Source organism: Gymnoscopelus microlampas (genome assembly GCF_963454915.1).
Source record: "Gymnoscopelus microlampas genome assembly, chromosome: 2".
In the NCBI taxonomy this organism is placed as follows: Eukaryota; Metazoa; Chordata; class Actinopteri; order Myctophiformes; family Myctophidae; genus Gymnoscopelus; species Gymnoscopelus microlampas.
This window is the reverse complement of record NC_139939.1, coordinates 22,847,107-22,870,989: the sequence shown is the minus strand read 5'-3', so window position 1 is coordinate 22,870,989 and position 23,883 is coordinate 22,847,107. Positions and strand designations below refer to the sequence as shown.

The 23,883-nt window shown below is 39.5% G+C and overlaps 1 protein-coding gene across 1 annotated transcript; it reads right to left on the bottom strand.

Annotated features, from left to right (window-relative positions):
* Nucleotides 1-5,789: 5,789 nt before the first annotated feature.
* LOC311054448 (uncharacterized protein) lies at nucleotides 5,790-21,838 on the bottom strand (the record flags this gene model as incomplete). The annotated part of the gene is made up of 23 exons (XM_084070422.1): nucleotides 5,790-5,928; nucleotides 6,406-6,493; nucleotides 6,900-6,976; nucleotides 7,117-7,151; nucleotides 7,281-7,360; nucleotides 7,450-7,559; nucleotides 9,344-9,418; nucleotides 9,560-9,579; nucleotides 10,461-10,502; nucleotides 10,888-11,001; nucleotides 11,169-11,312; nucleotides 16,861-16,940; nucleotides 17,491-17,627; nucleotides 19,583-19,670; nucleotides 19,789-19,865; nucleotides 20,039-20,079; nucleotides 20,192-20,271; nucleotides 20,387-20,493; nucleotides 20,835-20,909; nucleotides 21,040-21,059; nucleotides 21,279-21,320; nucleotides 21,461-21,574; nucleotides 21,709-21,838. The coding sequence occupies 23 exons, from the start codon at nucleotides 21,836-21,838 to the stop codon at nucleotides 5,815-5,817; spliced, it is 1,890 nt and encodes a 629-aa protein (XP_083926548.1). The 3' UTR covers nucleotides 5,790-5,814.
* Nucleotides 21,839-23,883: the final 2,045 nt, after the last annotated feature.

Sequence of the window (23,883 nt, the reverse complement as noted above, 5' to 3'; positions counted from 1 at the left end):
TGCAGTAGGTTTAGAAGGACAAATTGGAGCAAAAGATCTGGAGCTAAAGGGGAAATTAAGAAAACTTAGCAATATATTCTATTAGCCTATGCAATTAATAATTATTGTTTTTCAGGAACACACTACTGCTCTCTCTCTCTCTCTCTCTCTCTCTCTCTCTCTCTCTCTCTCATATACGCACACACTCAACACAAAAAGAGACATTGTTGAACTTACCTCTCAGCAGCTAACTGCTTTGAATAGTTTTTCTCAAAAACAAGTCCTTGACAATCAAAGGATGGTATTTGAATGACTTTCTTTTTGATGACAGGAGAAGAGAGGGAGTTGGGAAGTGGCAAAGGGACGGTTAAATGTTTCTTGGGTTGTGGTGAGGATACAGATACTTGAGGGCTCAGAGGTGTAAGATGGTCAGAAACACTCATTGTGTTTTAGTAAGGAAGAAAGACAGCGGAAGACAATGGCTGGTGATTACATTGAGGGAGAGAAAACATGAAGAGAAATCAAATTGTTAGTTGCCAATGTCAAAATATCACCTATATAACCTTTCTTTTTTCTTCACATGTCCACAACCTGGCACATTACTTTAATGCATAATTCATTCTAATGGATTACAGATTTGTTTTTAAAAGATTAACTTAAATGCAAGATCATTTCGAAATACTAAAAAAGTCAATCTACAAAGCTTGATGCGTTGTGAGCTTGTGGATCTGCTATTTTCTCTATTTTAGAAAACGTTTAAAAATGTTTGAAAACTTTTTGAATTTATTACATGCCCAAAATAGGGACGGCAGGTTGAAAGTGGTAAAACAAAATAAACAAAAACAAAAAAACCTTTCCAAATTATGAAAACGAGTACTGACCTGAGATTCCCTGCTTTCTCTAGACTGGACCACTGGTAAACTGAGCAAGAGAAGGACAAAGAGCAAGGCACAGGGACGGGAACAGTTGGAGCTAGTGGGTACAGAAGCTACATTCTCTTCATTCCTGTGTACTATGGTAGCACTGTTTCACTCACCCACTCGCATCTTTTGTTATCTTATCTTCATGGGAATCTCTGTCTGTAAACATTAATCACATGAACCCTAGTGTCCCTATTCTGGCCATGGCATAATAAGCAAACATATTTTGTGAAAATTGCAGATGCACAAGCTCAAAACGTGTCGTGAGCTTGTGAATCTGCTATTTTTGGTGAGGAGATTTGTACAGACCCCTGGGGGAACCCCGGTTAAGATACTATAGGGTTTAAGTATAGCTAAATGTTATGCAGATCATTTCTAATGCTTCTATGTGAAATATTTGGTTGTATTTAATATTGGATGGTGAATTATTAAGCTTCAGTTATGACTGTTGGCCTGAAATAAGGTGCAGAAAGCAATTCATAAAACAGCAAACTTAATTTTTTTATATACAGTATTTGTATGAATATGAAAATGGATTGGTCATTAAGAGTATGATGCATATGCAATTTTTTCACAACTATCCAGTAAAAACAGTAACAAGAACAAAAAAATGAAAAAAACAAAAATCTTGATCCATCTAGAGTAAGCCTTGGCACCTTGAAGAAATGAATTAATTGGCACAAATCTTAACTCAGCAGTCACAGTATCTAAAAATCCAACAATCCACATACTTGACAGCAGATGCTCTCTTGCCGTTGCCAGTATGAGGTTGCCCCGCCCCGCCCCCCACCCCCACGAATATGCTACCATTGCAGTTGTAATTTCATTGTACTCACTCACACACTATACACGTAAACACCACAGTGAAGTGATTGTCAAGTTACAAAACATCTGTAAAAATTGGCACATGTGCAAGATGGCATGAAATTTACATCAAATGTTTGTGCATATAACAAAATTACTACATATTTCTAATGCATGACATCTCCTCCGTGCACCTTACATGTTCTTTTGCGTACTGTACATTTCTCTCCATCTAGCCGGTGATTTCATTCAAATTCCTTAAAACAATGGTTCTCAACATCGCGCTCAGGGACCATCAGGGGGTTGAAATGGACCCTTACAGGTCTGTAACTCTGTGAATGTATTGTACCCTTAGGGTCCATTTGTACATTCTCAGAGTTAAATTAACAATGTTCTGTATGTGGTCATGTAGGCTATGTTATGTTATATTTTAAAATGGAACAAAAGCATATAAAAATGTATAAGAAAAATAAATAAGCAAAAAAAACAATGAGTCCCAAACATTGTTCCATTTGTATGTATAACAGACCTGTAAGGATCCATTTGTACCACTGGTGGGCCCCAAACTAGAAGTTGAGAAATGGTGTCTCCCCCGTCACTTCATTAACCTCTATCATAAACACCAATGAGGCAAGTCAAAGAAAAGTTATGATGGAAGGGCAGAACTCCAGTCAGTCAAAATCAGTCACATCAAAACAGTCTTTCTTTCTCCTCTCTCTCTCAAGGTGCTGGCTTCTGTCCCACAGGTGTCCTGGCAACAGAGCCAACCAGATGGCCTTTTATGCACTCCTCATCCTAGTGGTCATATGAGGGCATTGCTATCGTCATCTGTGCAGTTCACACTGGCCACCAGTGGATGGTGCCGAACCGCCTTGTTGCTCCATTTCGGGGTGTCCTGGTGCCCAGGCTCTAGGAAGTAGAGGCAAGCTCCAAATCCTGTCAGCACCAAAACGGACACCAGCAAATAGAGGGGGACGAACCAATCCAAGAACAACCAAGACATGCTGTCGTCAAAAAAAGGAAAGCAGCTAGTTAGAACAGGGGCGGGGGGAGAGAGAAAAAGAAGAAAGGGATAAAGGATGAGTATGTTGGAGGGTGGCTGAGATTTTGAATGGAGTTAACTTATTATTTGTTCAAGGCCATTTAAAAGTCTTCTTCACACTCACTACGAAGTCAGATGAGACTTATACTGCTGTATCACAATGTCACATTATCTCAACAATATATATTCATATGGCATTGATCTTATTGAACCTTTACTCAAAACAATGTGAAGAGGATTATTTTTCTCTTTTTTTACCCCCTTTTCTCCCCAATTTAGTCGTGCCAATTGATTCCATATGAAGAGGATTTTAGATTAAGATTAATCACACATTAAACAAGCAGCAAGAAGAGAATATAACTTAGCCTACTTTCTATATTTGTCAGACTGAAATGGACCATTGGTAATTTTACAATATGCATATTAGCAGATTAGTCATGCTACAAATAGCAACAAATAGCAAATAATGTGTGTGTGTGTGTGTGTGTGTGTGTGTGTGTGTGTGTGTACACACACACACACACACACACACACACACACACACACACACACACACACACACACACACACGTAGGCTATATACGTACAACAATTTATATACATATGTAATACATACCTGTAGTCGGTATAGTCGTTCAGTTGGTCTCAAGATGTGGTTAATCTTACGTAATAAGGAGCAGCAGGGGCTTAAATCAATAATTAGACCAAGTCCAGGTTCTACCGCTGTCCTGATGCCGCTGACTGTTGCACACGAGATGGTAAAATCACAGGTGCTCTCCCAGAGGCAGTAAGAGACTCAAGCTGCATGCGGGTTCATCATCCAGCTCTCGGTTCTGACGTTCAAAGGAGGGGGTGGGGGTTGCTATGGAAACATCCCTGCTGATGGGAGAGAGGGAGGGAAACTTATATAACTATTATCTTTTTGGGGGGCTAGGGAGGGCAAGCCCTTCAGATGTCTCTGGATGCTTGCTGCCTTGCTGCGTAAAATCAATTCCACCCCATTTAACACGGAGGCCATCACACAGTTTATGACATTGAGAGAGGGGGCCATGTTTTTGTGAGAAGTACCTCTCATATCAACTTGCCATACAGCTGCAACATTTTATGGAGTAACTCCCATCAGTAAAATAAGATATTTTATCTCACAGTTTCCAAGACAAGGACTGCATGCAGAATTAAAACAAAAATGATTGGGTGGCTTGCAAGTTACATGAGGACGCTATCTTTTTCAGTGAATGCTATTTTAGCTATTGGTCAATGAGCATTAAATGAATAAAAGCACCTGAATGTAAACCAGCATTTCTATTATCTGCCTTGTTGTCTGTTTCTGTGTAAGTTTTGCCTCTCAATCTCTCCCTTCACAATCTTGGTGTTATATTTGATAACAAGCTTAGCTTGGACAAACATAGTAGGTCTGTTATCCAGTCTTCAACTTTCCAAAATTATATATATATTTCTGAACAATCTGGAAACCACCATACATGCTTTCACATCATCTTGTCTCAACTACTGTAACTGAACATTTAATCGTTTAAAAATGCAGTAGCCAGAGTTCACATGCTGAGGAAGGCTGTGTATAATTGCTGCCCGTGCCTTGTAATAAAAGATTTTGAAGTGAGTGCTGGTGATCTTGTAGAACATGTTCTGAGCCATTCACCCAGTAAAGGACTCTTTTTAATAATTGTAGACTTCTAAGTGGAACACATTACCACAATGTTCTCTTCACTTAACCTATAAAGTGTATTCAGGGCAGTACCTTTTTTCCTGGGCTTTTAACGCCATGTGAATTTGATTACAACCTTACATACTCTGTGAGGGCCTGTCTGGCCATTCCACAGACTAGACTGAAGACTTGAACCCTAGCATCCCAATTCAAGAGCGAACATTTGGCAAAAATTGCCAGTCTACAAGCTCACAAGAGCTAAGATCCAATCGATGGATAACCCCATCCCCATTAAAAATACAATTCTGTGATGTTTCTTGATATGTTCTCCTTTTTATAATTTTTCAAGAGAGTGGGCCACTTACACATTATCAACTTTAATAGTGAATGGGTATTTGTTTTTCACCTCAACTGTTCATATTAATGTTTGAAAGTGACTCATATCCAACACTAGAATGACCAGACCTCTGCCCTGAAACAACCCATTTGTCCAAGTAACCCTTTCTTTTAGGTGAGTGAGAACGCCACACACACAAGTTCCTGGGTTCAGCCACAGCCCTTATAGTAGCACCTGTCAATTAACAAAACAGACAGTTGGCACACAAGTGGTCTATCGAGTATCGACAGCTACAGCTCACGTCAGTCTCTAGTCTGACAGGATGTTGACATGAACTTAACCCTTCTCCTATCACACTGGCCCACAAGGCGCTGTCAGATATTTAAAAAAAATCTATATCAATTTGAAAGAACAAAATTCAATACGAAAGCTCTTTTATCTCTTCTCAGTAGACAATCACAAGAACAATGTTGGTGGCATGCATAAGACAATGCAACTTTCATGAGTTGGCAATTCCTGTTTTTACACAAACAAGATGCCAGGTCAGCAGGGAAATCAACTATGGACAGACAGATATAGGGGGTGAATGTAAGGATCTCCTGGCGGAGATTTAAAACCTCATATTTACTGTATGAGTCTACTGTCTGTTCATTGACTTTCATTGTTGTTGCAAGTGTTTTCGGTATAGCAGAGGCGCCGGAATGGAATATGACGTGGGGGGACACATCAGTGACACATGCACGCGCGCGAGGCGTGCGTGCATGTGGACCGTGCGCGCGCGGACCGCGCACGCGTGAAAATATTCGGGTTATTTTGGGTGGGTTTGTTGATTTTTGAGGGGGATAATTCGGTTATTTCGGTTAATTCGGTTCGCCTCGCGCTCGCGATGGTCGCGAGGTGCGGGGGACTGGACTGATTTTATTATTTATAAAAATTAAAAACAAAAATTAACTTTTTTCTTTTTTCAATTTATTTTTTTTGTTGGCTGGACTGAATAGTGGGGGGACACAGTGTCCTTTAATTAAATAGGCGCCGGCGCCACTGCGGTATATTCTGTCTGTGTGTCCTCTCAAAGGGGTGCCTGTGAAGGGACTTTCTGCAGGAACTCGGAAATGAAGGGGGCAACACGTTCAGGCCTATTCAGGTGGATGTGATGATCGCCTTGTACTGTCATTACAGAGTCCTGAGAGAGGGGGAGAAGGAAAGAAAGAGAGGGGGGGTCGTTAGACTGAACCTGTGATAAGAGTTTCAGTTTGAATGTATTTCGGCTAGCTGGTGTGAGAAACAGTATAAATAGAAACATTTACTCTACATCCCCTATTCCTTCCCTGATCAGCTGCATTCAACCAGTGCCAGTATGTAGGTAGGTCACTGATGCAGTTTAGAGCTGTAAATATTTTTTGCTGCCTGTGCTGTTGAGCCTTATGGGGGTAGGTTTGCTTAGCTGCCATCGATGGAGTAAGTAGTAAGTAAACCTTTTTTTAAGCAAGCAAACGGACACACACACACACACACACACACACACGATAGACTTGGATGAATTAGTATTTGAAAAAATATTTTCATTCCACATTTTATCCTACTTCCTATGTGACAAATAGTCAGGGATTGTCACATAGCACTGCGAGCGCCATATAGTTTAGACAAATTGCATACTCACATTCCGATTCCTAAAGCACTGGAGTAGTTCTGAGGCAAATTTCCTTTGCTCTGGCTCACTGAATATTCTGTTGAAGCCTTCATCTGCACTGGAAAGTCGAAGAGATTTTGAACAACTCTAAATATGACAGTATATCAGCATGACATTGTAGCATACAGTATGCTATGAAACAGTATTGGGTCGCAGAGGCGGTGCTAATAAAAAGCAGGAAATATATTCTCATGTTAGTAGATTCTTAGCCATAGTAGAATGTCTTAAATAGTTGATGAGCATTTTGTATTTTTATTAGTCATATTATTTATGTTGTATTTGTCTGTGCCCTTTTAAAATTGATTTTAAATTGTAATAATTGCAGGTATTGCAATGCAAACAGTTATGACAAGAGACTGGTAGTAATTCTAGTCACATGGCTCTACACTCTAAGTACTGTAAATGTGTACAGCATCTATGGTGAAGATGTGTAGATGTGTGATCTAAGGCATGAAATGTCTTACAGAATGACTAGAATTCTGGCTTTTATCTTTGACTGCATCTCCAGACTTTGTTCCATAGTGATGCGTACAATATTTTTCTGAAAGGACAGAAAAAAGAAAGAAAACAAGAAACACAAAAATAAAACATGCATCCATTACATAACCTGCTGATAGAATATGCAGTACTTGTGGAGAAAGTATTTGGAAGACAACATAGATTGTTTCAACAGTGACTTACAGCATTGACAAGTAAGTCTCGGGAGAATACGACACCTGCCAAATAAACCACATTTTATGAGTAAACTTTAAGTATGTACTTTTTCATATTTTTGTTTGTTCTTTAGGGAGCACTGAGATCAGCAAATACAGGAAAGAAACAAAAACAGAGAAAATAAATGGAACCTCCTTCAACTTGAGAGAGGCCTCGCTCTAACAGGATGTGTGCAGACAGTTCTGAGAGAGCTGGGTTTGCGGCCATTATCCTGAAATAAATGTAATACTTTCTTCAACAAGTAGCTATTAGTCAGTAATTTAAAACTGTTTGAAATAGTGAAACACAATGGTACTTTACCTCTCCAAAGCCTTCTCATAAGTGTAAACCCTCCCCTTCATCTCTTCTTTCTTTTTTTCAAGCTGCATCATCTCTTCTATTCCTTTTCTCATCACTTGGGGCAATTCTTTCTACAGGTTACAAGACAAACAATATTATCAAATCATAGTGGAGGGAATAAGGAATTACCACACAATTTCCTACATGACAGGGCAAAATGTTGCAGCTCTTGACATTTTTGATTAACATTGTGATTTATTCAGTGGCTTGCAAAACTATGCAAATGAGGAATTTACAACAAATGCCTCATTTTGTGAAAGTACAGAATGAGGCATATACAGCCCTGGCCATGACTATTTTGTCACACTTGCATTTTATGTATATATTGTACAAAATGTTCTGATGTTCTTCATGGACATTTTGACCTTAACACATTAATCTGTTTGACAGTATATACAATATACAAAAATCTAAATGTTTATTGGCATACATATGATGAATTGACATTATACATAAAATACAAGCATTCGAATCATTTTGTCCAGAGCTGTAACTTTAATTATATATTTTATTCAAAACCTGAATAATCAAATTGGTTGTTTCCAAGAGTATAATGCACACACACAAAAATCCTGTTCTTCAGTGGTTCTTTGGGATAGTTGAGGTGCTATATAGCAGGTGTTATAAGAACCTGTTCAGCCCCTGTATGGTGTTTTAGATGCTTTCAACTACAAGTACATTTCGCTGCTTGTACTTGTATGCGTTAGTGACAAATAAAACCTTCTTGATTCTTGAGTGGAGTGGCGCTTTAACAGATTAAGTTTATTAATTGGTAAAGCACAATGTACATAGAATTTTGGTCTCTTTATACTTGTATAATGGGGATATTTTGATATTATCCTGTTATCTGACTTTTTCCTGTTTCTTCTCTATTCTTATGACTATATCTAAATTGTGTGTACACACAAGGACAGAAATATGCAGACGCATTATTTTTGCCAGATTTATAAAGCAGAATTTTTACCTGATTCTGGTTTTATACATCTCAATCATTGTGGAACTGGCCACACCTGCAACATTCCGCTGTCTTTACATGTACGACCCAACCATTGTGAATATTGATAGGTTCTGTACCATTCATCACATGCACAAATCTGCGGGGTCCGCTCATAACTCCGACATCCCATTATTCCGACCGTTAGGTTAGTGTGAGGCTAGGGTTAGTTATAATGGGGCCAGACAACGTTATTCATGTTTGGTGTAAGTTTGTGCTTGAGCAGTGCTGTCCATTTTATTGTGTCAGGATATCTTGTCACAGATCTGTCTCACCTGTGGCAAAAGGGTTGTCAACTATCGTCTATTGTTAAGTCATAAGTACCCACAACGCAGCAGTTGGTGAGAGACAGCAGGCCTGCCGCCTGAGAGTGGCTATCCCACAGATGGGGCTTACATAATTTTTCATGTGGACCAGCATCGCGGACCACTAGCGAATGGTCCGTGGAACACGGGTGGGGGACACCTGCTCAACTGGTTCTTCAGCTTAGTTTAGGCACCTCTAAATCAGTGGTGTGTTCTACGTTTTTTCAGAGGGATACGATAATCATTCCCTGCACAACATGCGCGTGGTCATGGAGATACGCTACCGCGTTTTCAATGGATGAAATGGTTAGTAGAGGGCTACCCTTGGCTACGAAAATGTTCTGCAGGTCACACTACGTATATAGCGTAACACGGTAGAACACACCACTGCCTCTAATGGTTCTATATAGCACCATTTGACAAAATGCCTAAAGAAGTTCCCCTATGATTATAGCCAAATAACCACTTTTAGTGCTATTTACCATCATTTTTCTTTATTGTGTAAGGTACAATAAATGAATAAATAAATAAACTAGTGTGGAAACTGTTCTGGTACCGGATCTGTAGGTAAGAATCCATAGCAGTCCAGTAGTATGAGGTCATCCACCATGTCAGGATACAGAGCACAGAACTGGAGAAAACACAAAATGGACCATATCATAAATAATGCAACATAAAAACATAACAAAAAGAAAATCCTGTGTACAATACATTGATGTAGATTGGAACATATATGATTCACACAAGGGGCTGTTGTAACAATATGAATTACCATTCCAGCTATGTCACCACCTGCAACAAAAGATAAAAATAAATACATTAAAATGCTAATATTTGTGCCCACAGGAAGAACAAGAAAAAGCAGAAGACACTTTTGATTCATTGACGCTTAGCTTAGCTTCCAAAACCAAATGTTGTGTAACTTTGTGTAATATTTGATAACCATTTTCATTATGATATAAAAAGACCCACACCCACACACATTTTACCAATTTATTTATTTCCACATAAGGAGAGCATACAAGGACACAAATATTAAAGGTACAGTTAAGGTTACATTCACAAAATCATGGCATATGTCTTCATGATACAATAAATGTCACTCAGTACGCGATGTCTATGGGTATAAGTAACAGCGTCTCCGACATATGTGGAAGCTGCCAATACAGCACAATACTTTGGCAGCCTTTTTGCCTCCTTTTTGGGCATCACAAGTTGTTGAAACCCTCTAACAACCAGTCTGTAGGTATGTCCTAGGGAGGCTGCCAAATAGAAAAACAAAAAGTCTGCACCTATAGCCCAGCTCTGAGATGGTATATAGAAGTGGTTGGTATTTAATGACCATGGTCATAAAAGCTTCCTCTAGGCTAGGGTCAACGGTGCAGGCTATCTCTAATACAGACACTTCTCTGGACTCTTCATTAACTACTACAACAACATCTGGTGTATTAGCTGTCAAAAATGTAAAGATGTCTGGGTTATCACAGAGATGAAACATGGATGGAATGATACGGGAATGTTTGTACAGTCTCACTGAGGATGCATGATATTTTGATATGTCCTTTGCTATGAGTTCCACTATTCTATCATGGCGTGCTATGTACATCCCTTTGTATGCATAACAGCCATTCAAGACACACACACATTACTGTAAAGATAAATCAGTCACTCACCCATACTGTGTCCTATCATGGAAAACCTGGTCCAATTGAGGGCTGTGAATGCCCCCCGCACGCACGCACGCACGCACGCACACACACACACACACACACACACACACACACACACACACACACACACACACACACACACACACACACACACACACACACACACACACACACACACACACACACACACACACACACACACACACACACACACACACACACACACACACACACACACACACACACACACCAGCATTGATGCATCACAAAACACCTTTGCTTGAATATTTTGGTCGGGTTGAAGGTAGCAATACCGTCTGCTATGGGTTCATCTCCCATTGGCAAGACTTCACAGAAAGTCCATGATATATAAAGGATAATCCTTTATTAAAATTATGCATTAGTCCTGTGGACTTTTGAATTCACACACCATCAACGACTCGCCGTACATCAGCCACATATGCAGGAAGGGAGTAAAGAGCTCCAGAAGGACGATGGGATGATTTACCATGACCTGACAAGTCCACTGCTACATATCTATGCTCTGTATGCACAGACAGGAGAAAACATTGTGATAGGCAAATCATTTTTCGGTTACTTTTTTACCTCTTTATTAATTCCATTACTTGAATGTAAAGTAAGATTGGATTAACTGCAAAAGTGACAGAGAAAGAACATATTCAGAGGAATTACTATTAAACGTTAAATTACCTTCTGGCAGGAGGGGAATAAGAGTGTTGAATGAGCCACAGTTGTCAGCCCAGCCATGCAGGCATAGCACAGGACGGCCATTGTCAGGACCCCAGACCTTGCCTCTTATCTCTCCCCATGGTACTGGCGTAATGAACTCTGAAACTGACCAAATTATACAATCTAAAATTACCTTAAGTTTACAGGTCATCAACAACTGACACACAAAATACAATAATAATAATATTATTAATAATAAAGTTATTGCATCCAGAGGCATTATTTTCACAGGTTGTCTATCCGTCTGTCTGTCTGTCTGTCTGTACCTTGTGAATGAGATATCTCAGAGAATTTCATGACATTTGGCATAAATGTCCACTTGGACTTCAGGAGGAACTGGTTGTAAGTAGGTGGTCAAAGGTTAAGGTCAATAACCTCATGTCTGTCCCAACCTTGTGAATGTAATATTATCTCAGGAAGCCTTGAGGGAAATCCATAACATTTGGCACAAATGTCCAATTGGAATCGAGGATGAACTGGTGATTAGTAGTAGGTGTCACAGATCAAAAGGTCAAGGTAACAGTGACATCATATTAAAAGTAAAGTCTGCACACTGGTTCTCAGCTTCACTTTTATAATTGCTGCTTAATTATTCAACATTTCCATCGCAGTAGATCTTCATTCGTTTATTTATAATGTTGATCTACCGTTTGCCCAGCACCTGGACTAGAGATGGATGTGCATGCACTATCTCAACTGTGACATCACAAACACGTTCATTAAATTCCTGCAAGTCTTCATTCACTGGCAACTGGTTGGCAGAGGCACACAACCATGATACTGTATTACTAGTGCCATGTCAATACAGCCAGAATCATAAATAAGTATGAAAGGCAGATGAAAAAAATCTTCCGTTCATACTTATTTATGATTCTGGCTGTTATTATTCAGTTGTTTGAAGTTTTGCCTACGCTGACATCATGCGTTACACCACCATGGTGGAAATGTTTTACTGTGTCCTGAAATCATTGACAGCCACAGCCTTGCTTCCACCAAAACTAAACTAACATCTGCAAAGTGAAAAGCTCCTTGGAGAAATGAAGAAAGAGTAGGTCTAATAATTAAAAGGCTGGAATTGCAAAAGAAGCTGCAAGTTGATTATAAAACCTATAATAACAGCTTAATGTGTATAACAAAGACATACAACAGCATCTCATTGGCTCCCATTCCAATCAATTTCAAAGTGTTTGTTTACAAGGCTCTAAATGGTTTAGCTCCTGAATATAGGCCTAGGACTAGGTCATCATCACTGCCCATCACACACAGATGGTCTCCTCTGTGTGTGTGTGTGTGTGTGTGTGTGTGTGTGTGTGTGTGTGTGTGTGTGTGTGTGTGTGTGTGTGTGTGTGTGTGTGTGTGTGTGTGTGTGTGTGTGTGTGTGTGTGTAGGTGGGAGAACTATGGGCCCATTCACCCAAACTGCATAGTATATCTTGTTAAATACATGTTATTGACAAACATATTAGGCTCTATTCAAAGTGAAGCAAATTATCTCGACTCTCGAGCTAATTCCCTCTTCCCCTGAAACCGCAGGCTGTATCTAAAGTTAAGCTTATATTTTGTTGACAACAGGTCTACTATTCACATCAAACATTACAGCACCTGTAACTCTAAGCACATTGAGATTTCTTGTAAATGTAAAGTGCGTTATAAATAAAATCCATTATTATTATTATTACATGTAGACTACTACCAGTGATGTAAAGTAACTAAGTACATTTACTCAAGTACTGACTTAAGTGCAATTTTAAGGTACTTTACTGGAATATTTCCAATTTTCGATATTTTACTTCTACTCCACTACATAGGCAAATATTGTAGTTGTTACTGGACTACAATAATTTGTAAACTTTAGTTACTAAACTTTGTAGATTTTGATTATTATTACAAAACATAATACATACAATAACCACTTCAGCCCTATTTAAACTTTGGCTGTTTGAAAATAGCTGATCTACAAGCGCAGGCGTTGAAGCAACTTGTGAGCTTGTAGATCTGCTATTTTCAAAGCATTTTTTATTTGGAAACTTGTGAAATGGGACATTCTGCAAAATTAGTGCTTTTACTTTCAGTACTTAAGTATATTTTAATGCAAATACTTTTGCACTTTTACTAAAGTAAATTTTGAATACCGGACTTTTATTTGTAACACAGTATTTCTACATTGTGGTACTGGTACTTTTACTTCAAAATGTGAGTAGCCTACTTGTTCCACCACTGACTACTACGTATAATAAATACCTTAATCAGGGCAAATAATAGGTATCAAGAAGACTCACCCCAAAACCAACTCACCCCAGAGGTAGGAAAACTCACCCCGGAAGACTCACCCCAGAGGTAGGAAAACTCACCCCCAAGATTTTCGGGGGTAGGAACACTCACCCCAGGACCTGAGAAAACTCACCCCGGAAGACTCACCCCAACTTTGTGGGAAAAAAAGTTACCTACTACTTTGCTGGTATAAATGATAACATTATAGAACATTGCATAGCACACATGCATTGTTTGAGAACTTTAGTTTTTAGAAATTGTAAAACTTGCATTAAACACTTTTCCCTATTTTTACCTAGGATATTTAGTTACCTACTACTTTGCTGGTATAAATGATAACAGTATAGAACATTGCATTGCACACATGCATTGTTTGAGAACCTTAGTTTTTAGAAATATTACTTTTGGTACATTTTGATGCCTTACTCTTTGTGTGTGTGTGTGTGTGTGTGTGTGTGTGTGTGTGTGTGTGTGTGTGTGTGTGTGTGTGTGTGTGTGTGTGTGTGTGTGTGTGTGTGTGTGTGTGTGTGTGTGTGTGTGTGTGTGTGTGTGTGTGTGTGTGTGTGTGTCTGTCTGTCTGTCTGTGTATTTAGCTAATTAAAGTGCTTTAAATACAAGGTAGATTTCATCAGAAAAGTGAACAAGGAATGCAAATAGCAAATAGCATGGTCATATGCTATGTGTCTCCAGCTCCACACCTTGCCCCATCCACCTATTAGATATCAAACAATGAATCATTAAGTGGAATGGGATATTAGTGTTAAGTGGTCAACCCCCCTCCTCCCCTTCACTCCTGTGCCCCCCATCAAACAAATTTCAGTGCGTGTATGGCCAGGTAGGAACCCAGAGAAGTAACCCAGAAAGACAGAATTTAATCCAGTATGGATTAAACGTGTCTCATTATGAAAGCATTCTGTGAAAAAGGAAAGCTCACAAGCCGGTAGATGTGCCTTTTTTAAACATACAGACTTGGTGTAGAGGGGAAAGGTTAAACCCACCCACAAAACAAAAACTCACTGTACTTTACACCATTGAGTTTTTCTGGGGTGAGTTTTCCTACCCCCGGGGTGAGTGTTCCGGGGTGAGTTTTCTCAGGTCCTGGGGTGAGTTTACCCACCCCCCGGGGTGAGTGTTCCTACCCCCGGGGTGAGTTTTCCTTTTTCAGTTGGGGTGAGTTTGTCTTGGGGTGAGTCTTCTTGTATTCAAATAATATACCTAATAATAAATATCCATTAACATACAGCTGCCATCCCTTCTCAATTTGACAGTGATGATTGCTCTCAATAAAGATCACAGGCGCTGATTTGCAGTGGTGGAAAAAGTACTCAAATGTTTTACTTAAGTAAAAGTATCAATACTGCAATGTAGAAGTACTCAGAAGAAGTTAAATTCCGGAATACAACATTTACTTGAGTAAAAGTACAAAAGTATTGGTATAAAAATGTACTTAAAGTACCAAAAGTAAAAGTACTAAATGTTTTGGAAATAGAAGATCTACAAGCTCACAACGTGTCACGATGCAATGCGTTGTGAGCTTGTAGATCGGCTATTTTCAAATAGCCTAGGTATAAAATTGGGCTAAGAGGTTAATGCATGTTTTATATGTAATCATTTATATCTGCAAAACTGGTAGTAGTAACTAAAGTTTTCAAATTGTCATGGAGTAGCTAAAAGTATAATATTGCCTCTGAGATGTAGTGGAGTAGAAGTAAAAGTATTGACAATTGGAAATACTCCAGTAAAGTACCTCAAAATTGTACTTAAGTAAATGTACTTAGACTTCGTTACTTTCCACCACTGTTGTTCACTGACAGAACGAGGACGGGACAGGGTGCCGACTGCGGACCATTAAAGTTTAAACTCCTCAGAATCTCCTCATGGATCTGGATCACCCATAGCTGTAGAATACAACTCTCGTAGACGTATTTATGATTCTGACGTTTTCAATCTAGGAGAGTTGTAGGGTTCACCGCCCATGGATACAGGGACTTTCAGCACTATGCCCGGCGTAGACACTCCAAACATGTACAAATTGAAAATAAAGGTGCTTACCCCCACGCCGCAAATGTTAATATAATAATCCATATCTTTCAATAAAGAAGTGTTTTAATGCCGTCTGTGGCCGAACGCCATTTTTTCACCCTCGTTTACTTCCTGTTTACATTGAGTGTAATTCTGGGTTTCACCAGATGGGCGCGTCACTACCACCCATTGGGAACTTCCGACAGAATCGGCCACAGACGGCATTAAAACACTTCGTTATAGAAAGATATGGATTATTACATTAAACTACTAACCCGTAGCGAGAGTTAACATTTGGAGCGTGGGGGTAAGCACCTTTATTTTCAATTTGTACATGTTTGGAGTGTCTACGGGGTATAGTGCTGAATAGTCCCTGTGTCCATGGGGGGTGAACCCTACAACTCTCGTAGATTGAAAACGTCAGAATCATAAATACGTCTACGAGAGTTGTATTCTACAGCTAGATCAGCCAAACATGTGTTGAAGGGGAAACATAAATACCTGCTTGTTTCACAGCTGTTGATGTCGCCATGTGTCTGGCTGCTTTCAGAGTTTGCATTTATGCTGCAAGAAAGACACGATGGACCCGAACTACTGCCAGCATTTAAAGACAACGCAAAGAAGGAATATTCAGATACGTCATTGGAAGTCCGCGACCTCTCCTTCGCTCCTCGGAATAAACCCACCTTGACCCGATTTCACCGAGTAAACTGTGATCTAATTAAGATGGGAATTACGATTCATATTTGTATTCGTTCGTTGCGAGTCCTGAGATATTGAGCCACGACTCACGAGCGCCATTCAACTTCAGACTGCTTTCGTTGTTTAGTGTCAGTCTGTTGCTGTCCTTTCAGTTCACTCCAGAGTCCACTGTAGTACGGCACCCTGGCTGACCCTCTAGTTCCCAATCCCTACACTATTATTTCCACTAGGTTGCTAAACTGCAACTGGTTTCACTCATACAATAATCATAATGTAGAATGCATTGTACAATACAAGAATGAAGTATGATCGGATTATCCAATATATGTTTTTATCATGTCCTCCTGAGAATCTTTTTTACTCATTTGAGTAATTAAAGTAAATCCTAATATGAAGAGGACATCACGTGTGTGTGATGATGATAGGACTATGCTGACAAACATCATTTTATGGCTGACAACTTTCCGATTTTTCTAAAGACTACACTGACCCCCAGAGGTCAGTGTTCTCAGTCCTTCCACCACTACAATACATTACACAATGCTGTGCATGTGTGCCCTTACAAAATAGAATCACACAAGAAACCCAAATTGGAACATACAAATTGTGAGGATATGGTACATCTATGCTTCGGTAGATGCACAGACGTTTCATTCTACTTTGAAGGGCACTGTACGACACACGGAACTCTAGTCTGGTGCTGACCCAGCCAGTATGGATGTATGTGAGAAGATAAAGCCTATTTTGACCAAAACAGATTTCACACTGATCCACTCATCAGAGTAAGGTTATGAATGATTTATGATGAATGACATCTCATTAAAAAAATGCATTACACAATTTCATTCCATTTCACATTGAAGCCTCATTTATCTGCTCAGCTCCTCCTGTGTTTGCCCTTCTCCACTCTCTCTCTTTCTTGATCTTATCAATCTCTGTACCCAGAGATTGTTCCCCAAGTCCGAAGGTATCTCTCTGGATTACCTGGCATTGTGTTACAGTAAATACTTACAATTATGAACAGGTGCATTAATACCAAAACAGCTGATTTATTACAGTTAGAGCACACAGAGAGAGAGAGAGAGAGAGAGAGAGAGAGAGAGAGAGAGAGAGAGAACAGAAGGAGAGAATAAACAGAAGACAGACTTGAATGTTTAACTTAGACAAGGTGATATACTTGTACAATAAAATAACTCAAAGCTTAGGAGTGTGTGTGTGTGTGTGTGTGTGTGTGTGTGTGTGTGTGTGTGTGTGTGTGTGTGTGCGTATGTGCACGTGTGTGTTATAACTTTGCTATAGGCGTGTCCCCTGCAGGGCTGTGTGACTGTGACAGGACAGTCTGCAGGAACTCAGAGACGAAGGAGGCAACACATTCAGGTCTATTTAGGTGGATGTGATGATCGCCTTGTACTGTTATCACAGTATCCTGAGAGAGAGAGAGAGAGAGAGCGAGAGAGAGAGAGAAAGAAAAATATACAACTGTGACATTTTCCTTGAGAAAACTAAAGGAAAACCAGCCCAAGTATTTGTTTTGCCATGAACTAATAAGGGGTGAGTAACGAGCAACATATAGAACCAACCACTCTATAGTAGATTAAGTATATTCCTTCGATTCACAGGTTTTGACTATGTGGCAATATGTAGGTCAATGATGAGGATCACAGCAATAAATATTTCTACTGCCATTGTGATGTTGAGGTTGCTTAGCTGACATCTACTGTATGTCATAGTCTGTCTACAATGCACAACTAAACACTTTACTGTGATCCAAAAATACCCTACACAACTAAACTAAAACTAGTAAAGGTGTACACAGTAGGAGGCAGGCCCTAATAATAGTGATGAATGCCACTCTCCATCCTACTCTCAGATTTCATTCATATGGTTAAGTCCTTGTGACGATAAACTTTTTGTTACCACCGCGCTCTGACTCTGGTGAGCTATCCTCTTAGAACAATTATATTTAAACAATGATATTTAAACAAGTGACAGGTCGCACTCAGAGTGACAAGAGTGATTTAACTTTATTTTATTTCTCTATGTCTTTACAAGAAATGACAAAGGTTTTGGCTATTCAGCATTCGTCAGTGTGACACACTGTTTAAATGTTTCTATCACCAGTCAAAGGCAGTGATTCGAAATTTAAGGGTCAGGTTTTTGCTTCCCAGCAGTCGATTTGTGAATCCTTTACGAGATGGTGAAGAGCTCACCATCTCGTAAAGGATTTACAAATTGATATGACACTGACATTACAGTTACACATTGACTGACAGTCAATTGTACCTAAAATAGACAAATAATGGCATATACAGGATTATATCTAAAAGGTAGTAGACCATGCAAGCATAGTCTCAGGAAAGAGAACTCAGACCTGTGTGTCCGCATGAGATGGAGAAAGAGAAAAGAGAGAGACCCATATCAAATTCTGTAGGGATGTCCCAATCAAATCACCCAAAACATGTGGATTTCAAATCCACCATTATATTAGTTTTGGTGCAAGCATTGCAATCTACACTCTGTCAAAAGGGCTAAAGACTGACTAACTGTAAGACAGCTCAGTCTGAGTTGAAAGTGTGCAGGGTTTGGGTGTATCTTGTTATTAATCTAATGTCAGCATGTGCCAGCGAATTGCATGCCTGCAATTGGTTAGTAACTATAGCCCATAAGCTGGAGGAATGCACAGGAGTGTTGTAATTGGCGTATTAGTAGTATACTGTAGATCCCATGAGTTAGAAAGACAGGTGCCTGATTGGCTAGTTCCGGTCCATAGGTTCACAGGACAAGTATCATATAGCTTGGAGGGATAAAAAAAATAATTATACGATTTTTTTATTTTTAAAAATAATTATTATTATTGTTGTTGTTATTATTATTATTATTATACTCCTTGGGGTGTGCTTTGCTTTGTCACTGTATATTTGCCAATATGTGGAATTTGTCCTCTGCATTTACCCATCGGCCTATAACTAGGAGCAGTAAACGCCATTAGTATGGGGCTCGGGGAGCGGTTAGGGGTTAAGTGTCTTGCTCACAGACCATTCGACACATTGCCTGCTGCTCCCCAGGCGGGCTGTATGCCCATTCAGCTATGGTCGCCCCCAGGGATGATTGCTCAGCGACTATTCATTGACAAAAATTAGATAGTCGTCATTGACCGATTTGATCTTGGAGGAAATGAGGTCCTGGCTTGGCCTGCTGGCAGTATGCACAAGAAATATGATGCTGTTCGGCCTACTAGTCTGCAAAATTAGCTGCAGCAAGGCACACAGACAGGGGCAAATGCATAATCTGTTGGTGTACATAATAAAGACACACACAGATACAAGTGCTCATGCTGACACATGACAAACATACACATAATGACTACAGGATCATACTCACATTTCGTTCCCTATAACGCTGGAGTAGTGTTGAGATATATTTCTTTAGCTCTGGTCCAGCAAATATTTTCTCAAAGCCTTCATCAGCTCTAAAGACACAGTAAGAGATTGTGAACACGCCTAGCATGGTATAAATTGGTAAGATATGATTCTGTGTATAATAAATGGTGTAGTAGTAGGTCATAGTAAAGGTGAGGAGTGTCTTACAGAATGACAAAAAAAGGGGCTTGTAGCTGTGATTGCATCTCCAGACACTGTTCCAGGCTAACATGCATAACGTTTTTCTGAAAACATTAAGAAACATGAATAATACTATATATATACACTGTATATATATATATATATACTGTTTATATACACACACACACACACACACACACACTAGCATAGCATGAACTGAAAACAGATCATTATAAATTAATGAGGAAGACCTGATGGTGGGTTAATAGTTACTTACTACGTGTAGATTGATTCGAAAATCTCGAGTGAATACAACTCCTACAAATGAAAATCATGTTAAATCCAGCAGCATTACAGAACATAAAAAAATACCCAACTGAGTAATAGCTTTTTCAAGAGCAGTAAAAATAAAAAAGTAAAAGCACTGCACCTCCTTCAACTTGAGAGATGCCTCGTTCTAAAAGGATGTGTACTGACTGTTCAGAGAGAGCTGGATTTGCAGCTAATACCCTGAAATAAATCCAATACACAAATACATGTAGCACTTAATCAATGCTATAAAACAGTAAGATGATGAATTAATGCCAGCCAGAACAAGTTGTCAATGAATACAAGGGTACTATACCTCTCAAATGCCTTCTCATAAGTGTAGACCTTCTCTTTCTTCTCTTGCTGTTTTTCAAATGTGATCATTTGGTCCATTCCTTGTTTCATTACTTTGGTCAATTCTTTCTAGAAGTAAAGAGAAATAATCAGAGGAACTTGTCAAAGTGTTGAGGCTCGAATTAGCAGAGATGCCCCTATACAACCTCATAAAATACAATAATATTATATCTGCCACTGAAGCAAAGTGTATTTTAGTAGTAAAATACAGAATATCAAGCATTCTTTCAAAACCAACTCTTGAAAATGATCTACCTTGACATTAACTTTGCAAAGATGTCAGAATCTGAAATATTCTAGCTATGTCAAATACGTACATATATACATGTCAAATATCAGAATCTGATATTTGACTTTATATATCATTTGTTACAATCTCACTGTGAAAGTAAATTAAAGTATTGCAGTACTGGGTCTGTAGGTAAGAATCCATACGAGTCCAAAAGTACAACTGCATCCACCATCTCAGGATATAATGCACTGATCTGTGTAACACACAAGGACAACACAAAATGGAGCATACTATAATAGACAACACAGGTAATAAGGTGTACAACTTGTACATTGTTGACAATTAGTTTAAACAAGCAAGGCTGATGTGACAATGCTACTTACCATTCCAGCGATGTTACCACCTATTAAGATACAGGATATATTAATAAACAAAATGCAAATACAGTCATTGATCTTTCTAATGTTGTAGTTAACCACATCAACCCTAGCAGCCCGGGCATGTCATAGATGAACATTCAGTGAAAATAGCCAATAGCAAAGGAGGGGACCAAGTATAGACCCCTGGGGGACCTGGGTCAATGGTGCATACAAGTGGTTAAAATACATAATCTGACACTCACCCATGCTGTGTCCTATAATGGTAAATCTTGTCCACTGCAGTGCTAAAAAAAGGAAAAGGGGTTGAAAACAAAGGTTCAGGTCCCACTGTGGCCATGATACAGAAATTATATTATTTTTGACTGAGAAGCTGTACTTTGAACTGAACTAAAACGTAAGTCTGAGGTTTCTTGGTTTCACACACCTTCAATGACTCGTCGTACATCAGCTAAATATGCAGGAAAGGAATAGAAAACCCCTGGAGGACGATGGGACGACTGACCATGACCTGGAAGGTCCACTGCTACATATCTATACTCTGTATGCAAAGAAATATAAAGAGAGATAAAGAGAGACAGGGTTCAGACATGCACAATATCATACAGTACTTAGTTTTATTCAAATTGTTACCTTCATTAAATAAATAAAATAAACTATCCTGTTTTAAATTACCTTTTGGCAGAAGGGGAATAAGGGTGTTGAATGTGCCACAGTTGTCAGCCCAACCATGCAGGCATAACACAGGACGACCGTGGTCAGGACCCCAAACCTTGCCTCTCATCTCTCCCCAAGGCACTGGCATAATGAAATCTGAAACTGACCAGATACACTCATCCTTAAAAGTCAGCAGATTAAAAAGATTTTTCATAATTTAAAACATTTTAAAATTGTGAAAATAGCCAATCTACAAGCTCACAACGCCTTGCATCGCGAGGTGTTGATAACACACTTAATGTGTATAAGACATACAACAGCATCTCGTTGGCTACCCATTCCAATCAATTTCAAAGTGTTTGTTTACAAGGCTCTAAATGGTTTAGCTCCTGAATATAGGCCTAGGTCATCATCACTGCCCATCACAGATGGTCTACTCTGTGTGTGTGTGTGTGTGTGTGTGTGTGTGTGTGTGTGTGTGTGTGTGTGTGTGTGTGTGTGTGTGTGTGTGTGTGTGTGTGTGTGTGTGTGTGTGTGTGTGTGTGTGTGTGTGTGTGTGTGTGTGTGTGTGTGCACCCAAACTGCATAGTATTTCTTGTTAAATACATGTTATTGACAAACATATTAGGCTACTATTCAAAGTGAAGCAAATTATCTCGACTGTAAAACTGAATCCATCTGATAGGTATAAAACTATGTATTTTGTCGACAATATTGATATATATGCCATTATATCCTATTTTAGTGTGCCATCTCTGCATAACTCAAGTTTGCCTACCAATGCTATGATTTTATTAAGTTCAAGGTGGTCTGGAACTAATCCTAGTATTAGTTATCTCCTTTCCTCTAGAGACTGCATGTGTTTTGAGTTGCACAGCACACAGGCCCAGCCGAGGTCACTGATTATCTCTGGAGGAATACAATAACAGCTCATTGGAGTTAACTTGACCATAAATGACAAAGCCACAACACCTCCAGCGACACCGGTCAGAGCCAAGGTCTCGCCAAAGTCTCAACCTACGAGCAAGGCTCCTCATGGCCAGATGTCATCGTCAGAGCTGATAACAACTTACTTTGTGTATAACTGTTGTGATCATTGACTGTTTAGTCAGAGAGATATTTTTGCTGTACGGTGCCTCGTGGATTGATTCTTTCTCTTAATACAATGTCAACCTTTTTAATTTGAGAACCGGCCTGTGTCTGTCTTTGATTTCGTCTCATCCTTTTTACACTGGGTTTTCAGCTGTTTAACTACAAATCCTACTATAATTCTAGTAACCTCTGTCTGTAGTGGTGAATACGTAAGTGAAGATACCCGGTTCTCCTCACTGGCTGGACCAATTGCTCTGATTTTGCACACAGCCATTGACCATTACCATCTGAACGCAACTGTGAAGCCCGTTTTTTCAATTTCATCAAATCTCAGCTTCTTATTAGCGTTTTGTGTCAAACACTGTCGCCATGGTTACGGGGCTGCCCAGCTATGGGACGAACTGCCTCCCGGGTTGCCAGATTATGTGCGCATATCCCCCCACGGATGCGTCGACCGGGTATGGTCTAGTAGTTTTAATTAACATAGAGCAGGATTTACAACCCTTATCAGCTCTTTTATCTACTTTATCACCATCCTCTTTGGGTCCAGTCCTAACCTTAGCAAGGCTGAGAGTTTCACGATCAAAGTGGGTGATGATGTTATCACAAGAAAGGAGGAAATTACCTACCTGGGTTCTATCTTGGAGGCAAACCTCTCCGGTAACAAAAACGCCGAAAAAGTAATCAAAAAGGTCATCCAAACAATACGCTATTTGTGGAGGATTGATCGTCTAGTGAGTAAGAATACTCTGAAGATTCTTGCAGGGGCCCTCATACAAGGTCATTATGATTATGCATGCACTTCATGGTATCACAACACCTCCAAGGCCTTAAAAACAAGGCTCCAAACATCCCAAAACAAACTTGTAAGGCTACTTCTTGGCCTCAATCACAAAACCCATCTAACCCCTGCTCATTTTGCTAGGATTGGATGGCTTAGGGTTGAGGACAGAGTACAGCAACTTGCTATGGGCCTGGTCTTCAAGATACGCCACAACATTGGGATCCCCCTGTATTTGTCAAAATACTTCCAAAATGTGAACACCAGAGGCAGCTCCACAAATCATGTTCAACACAGATTTGGCTCAACAAAGGGAATGA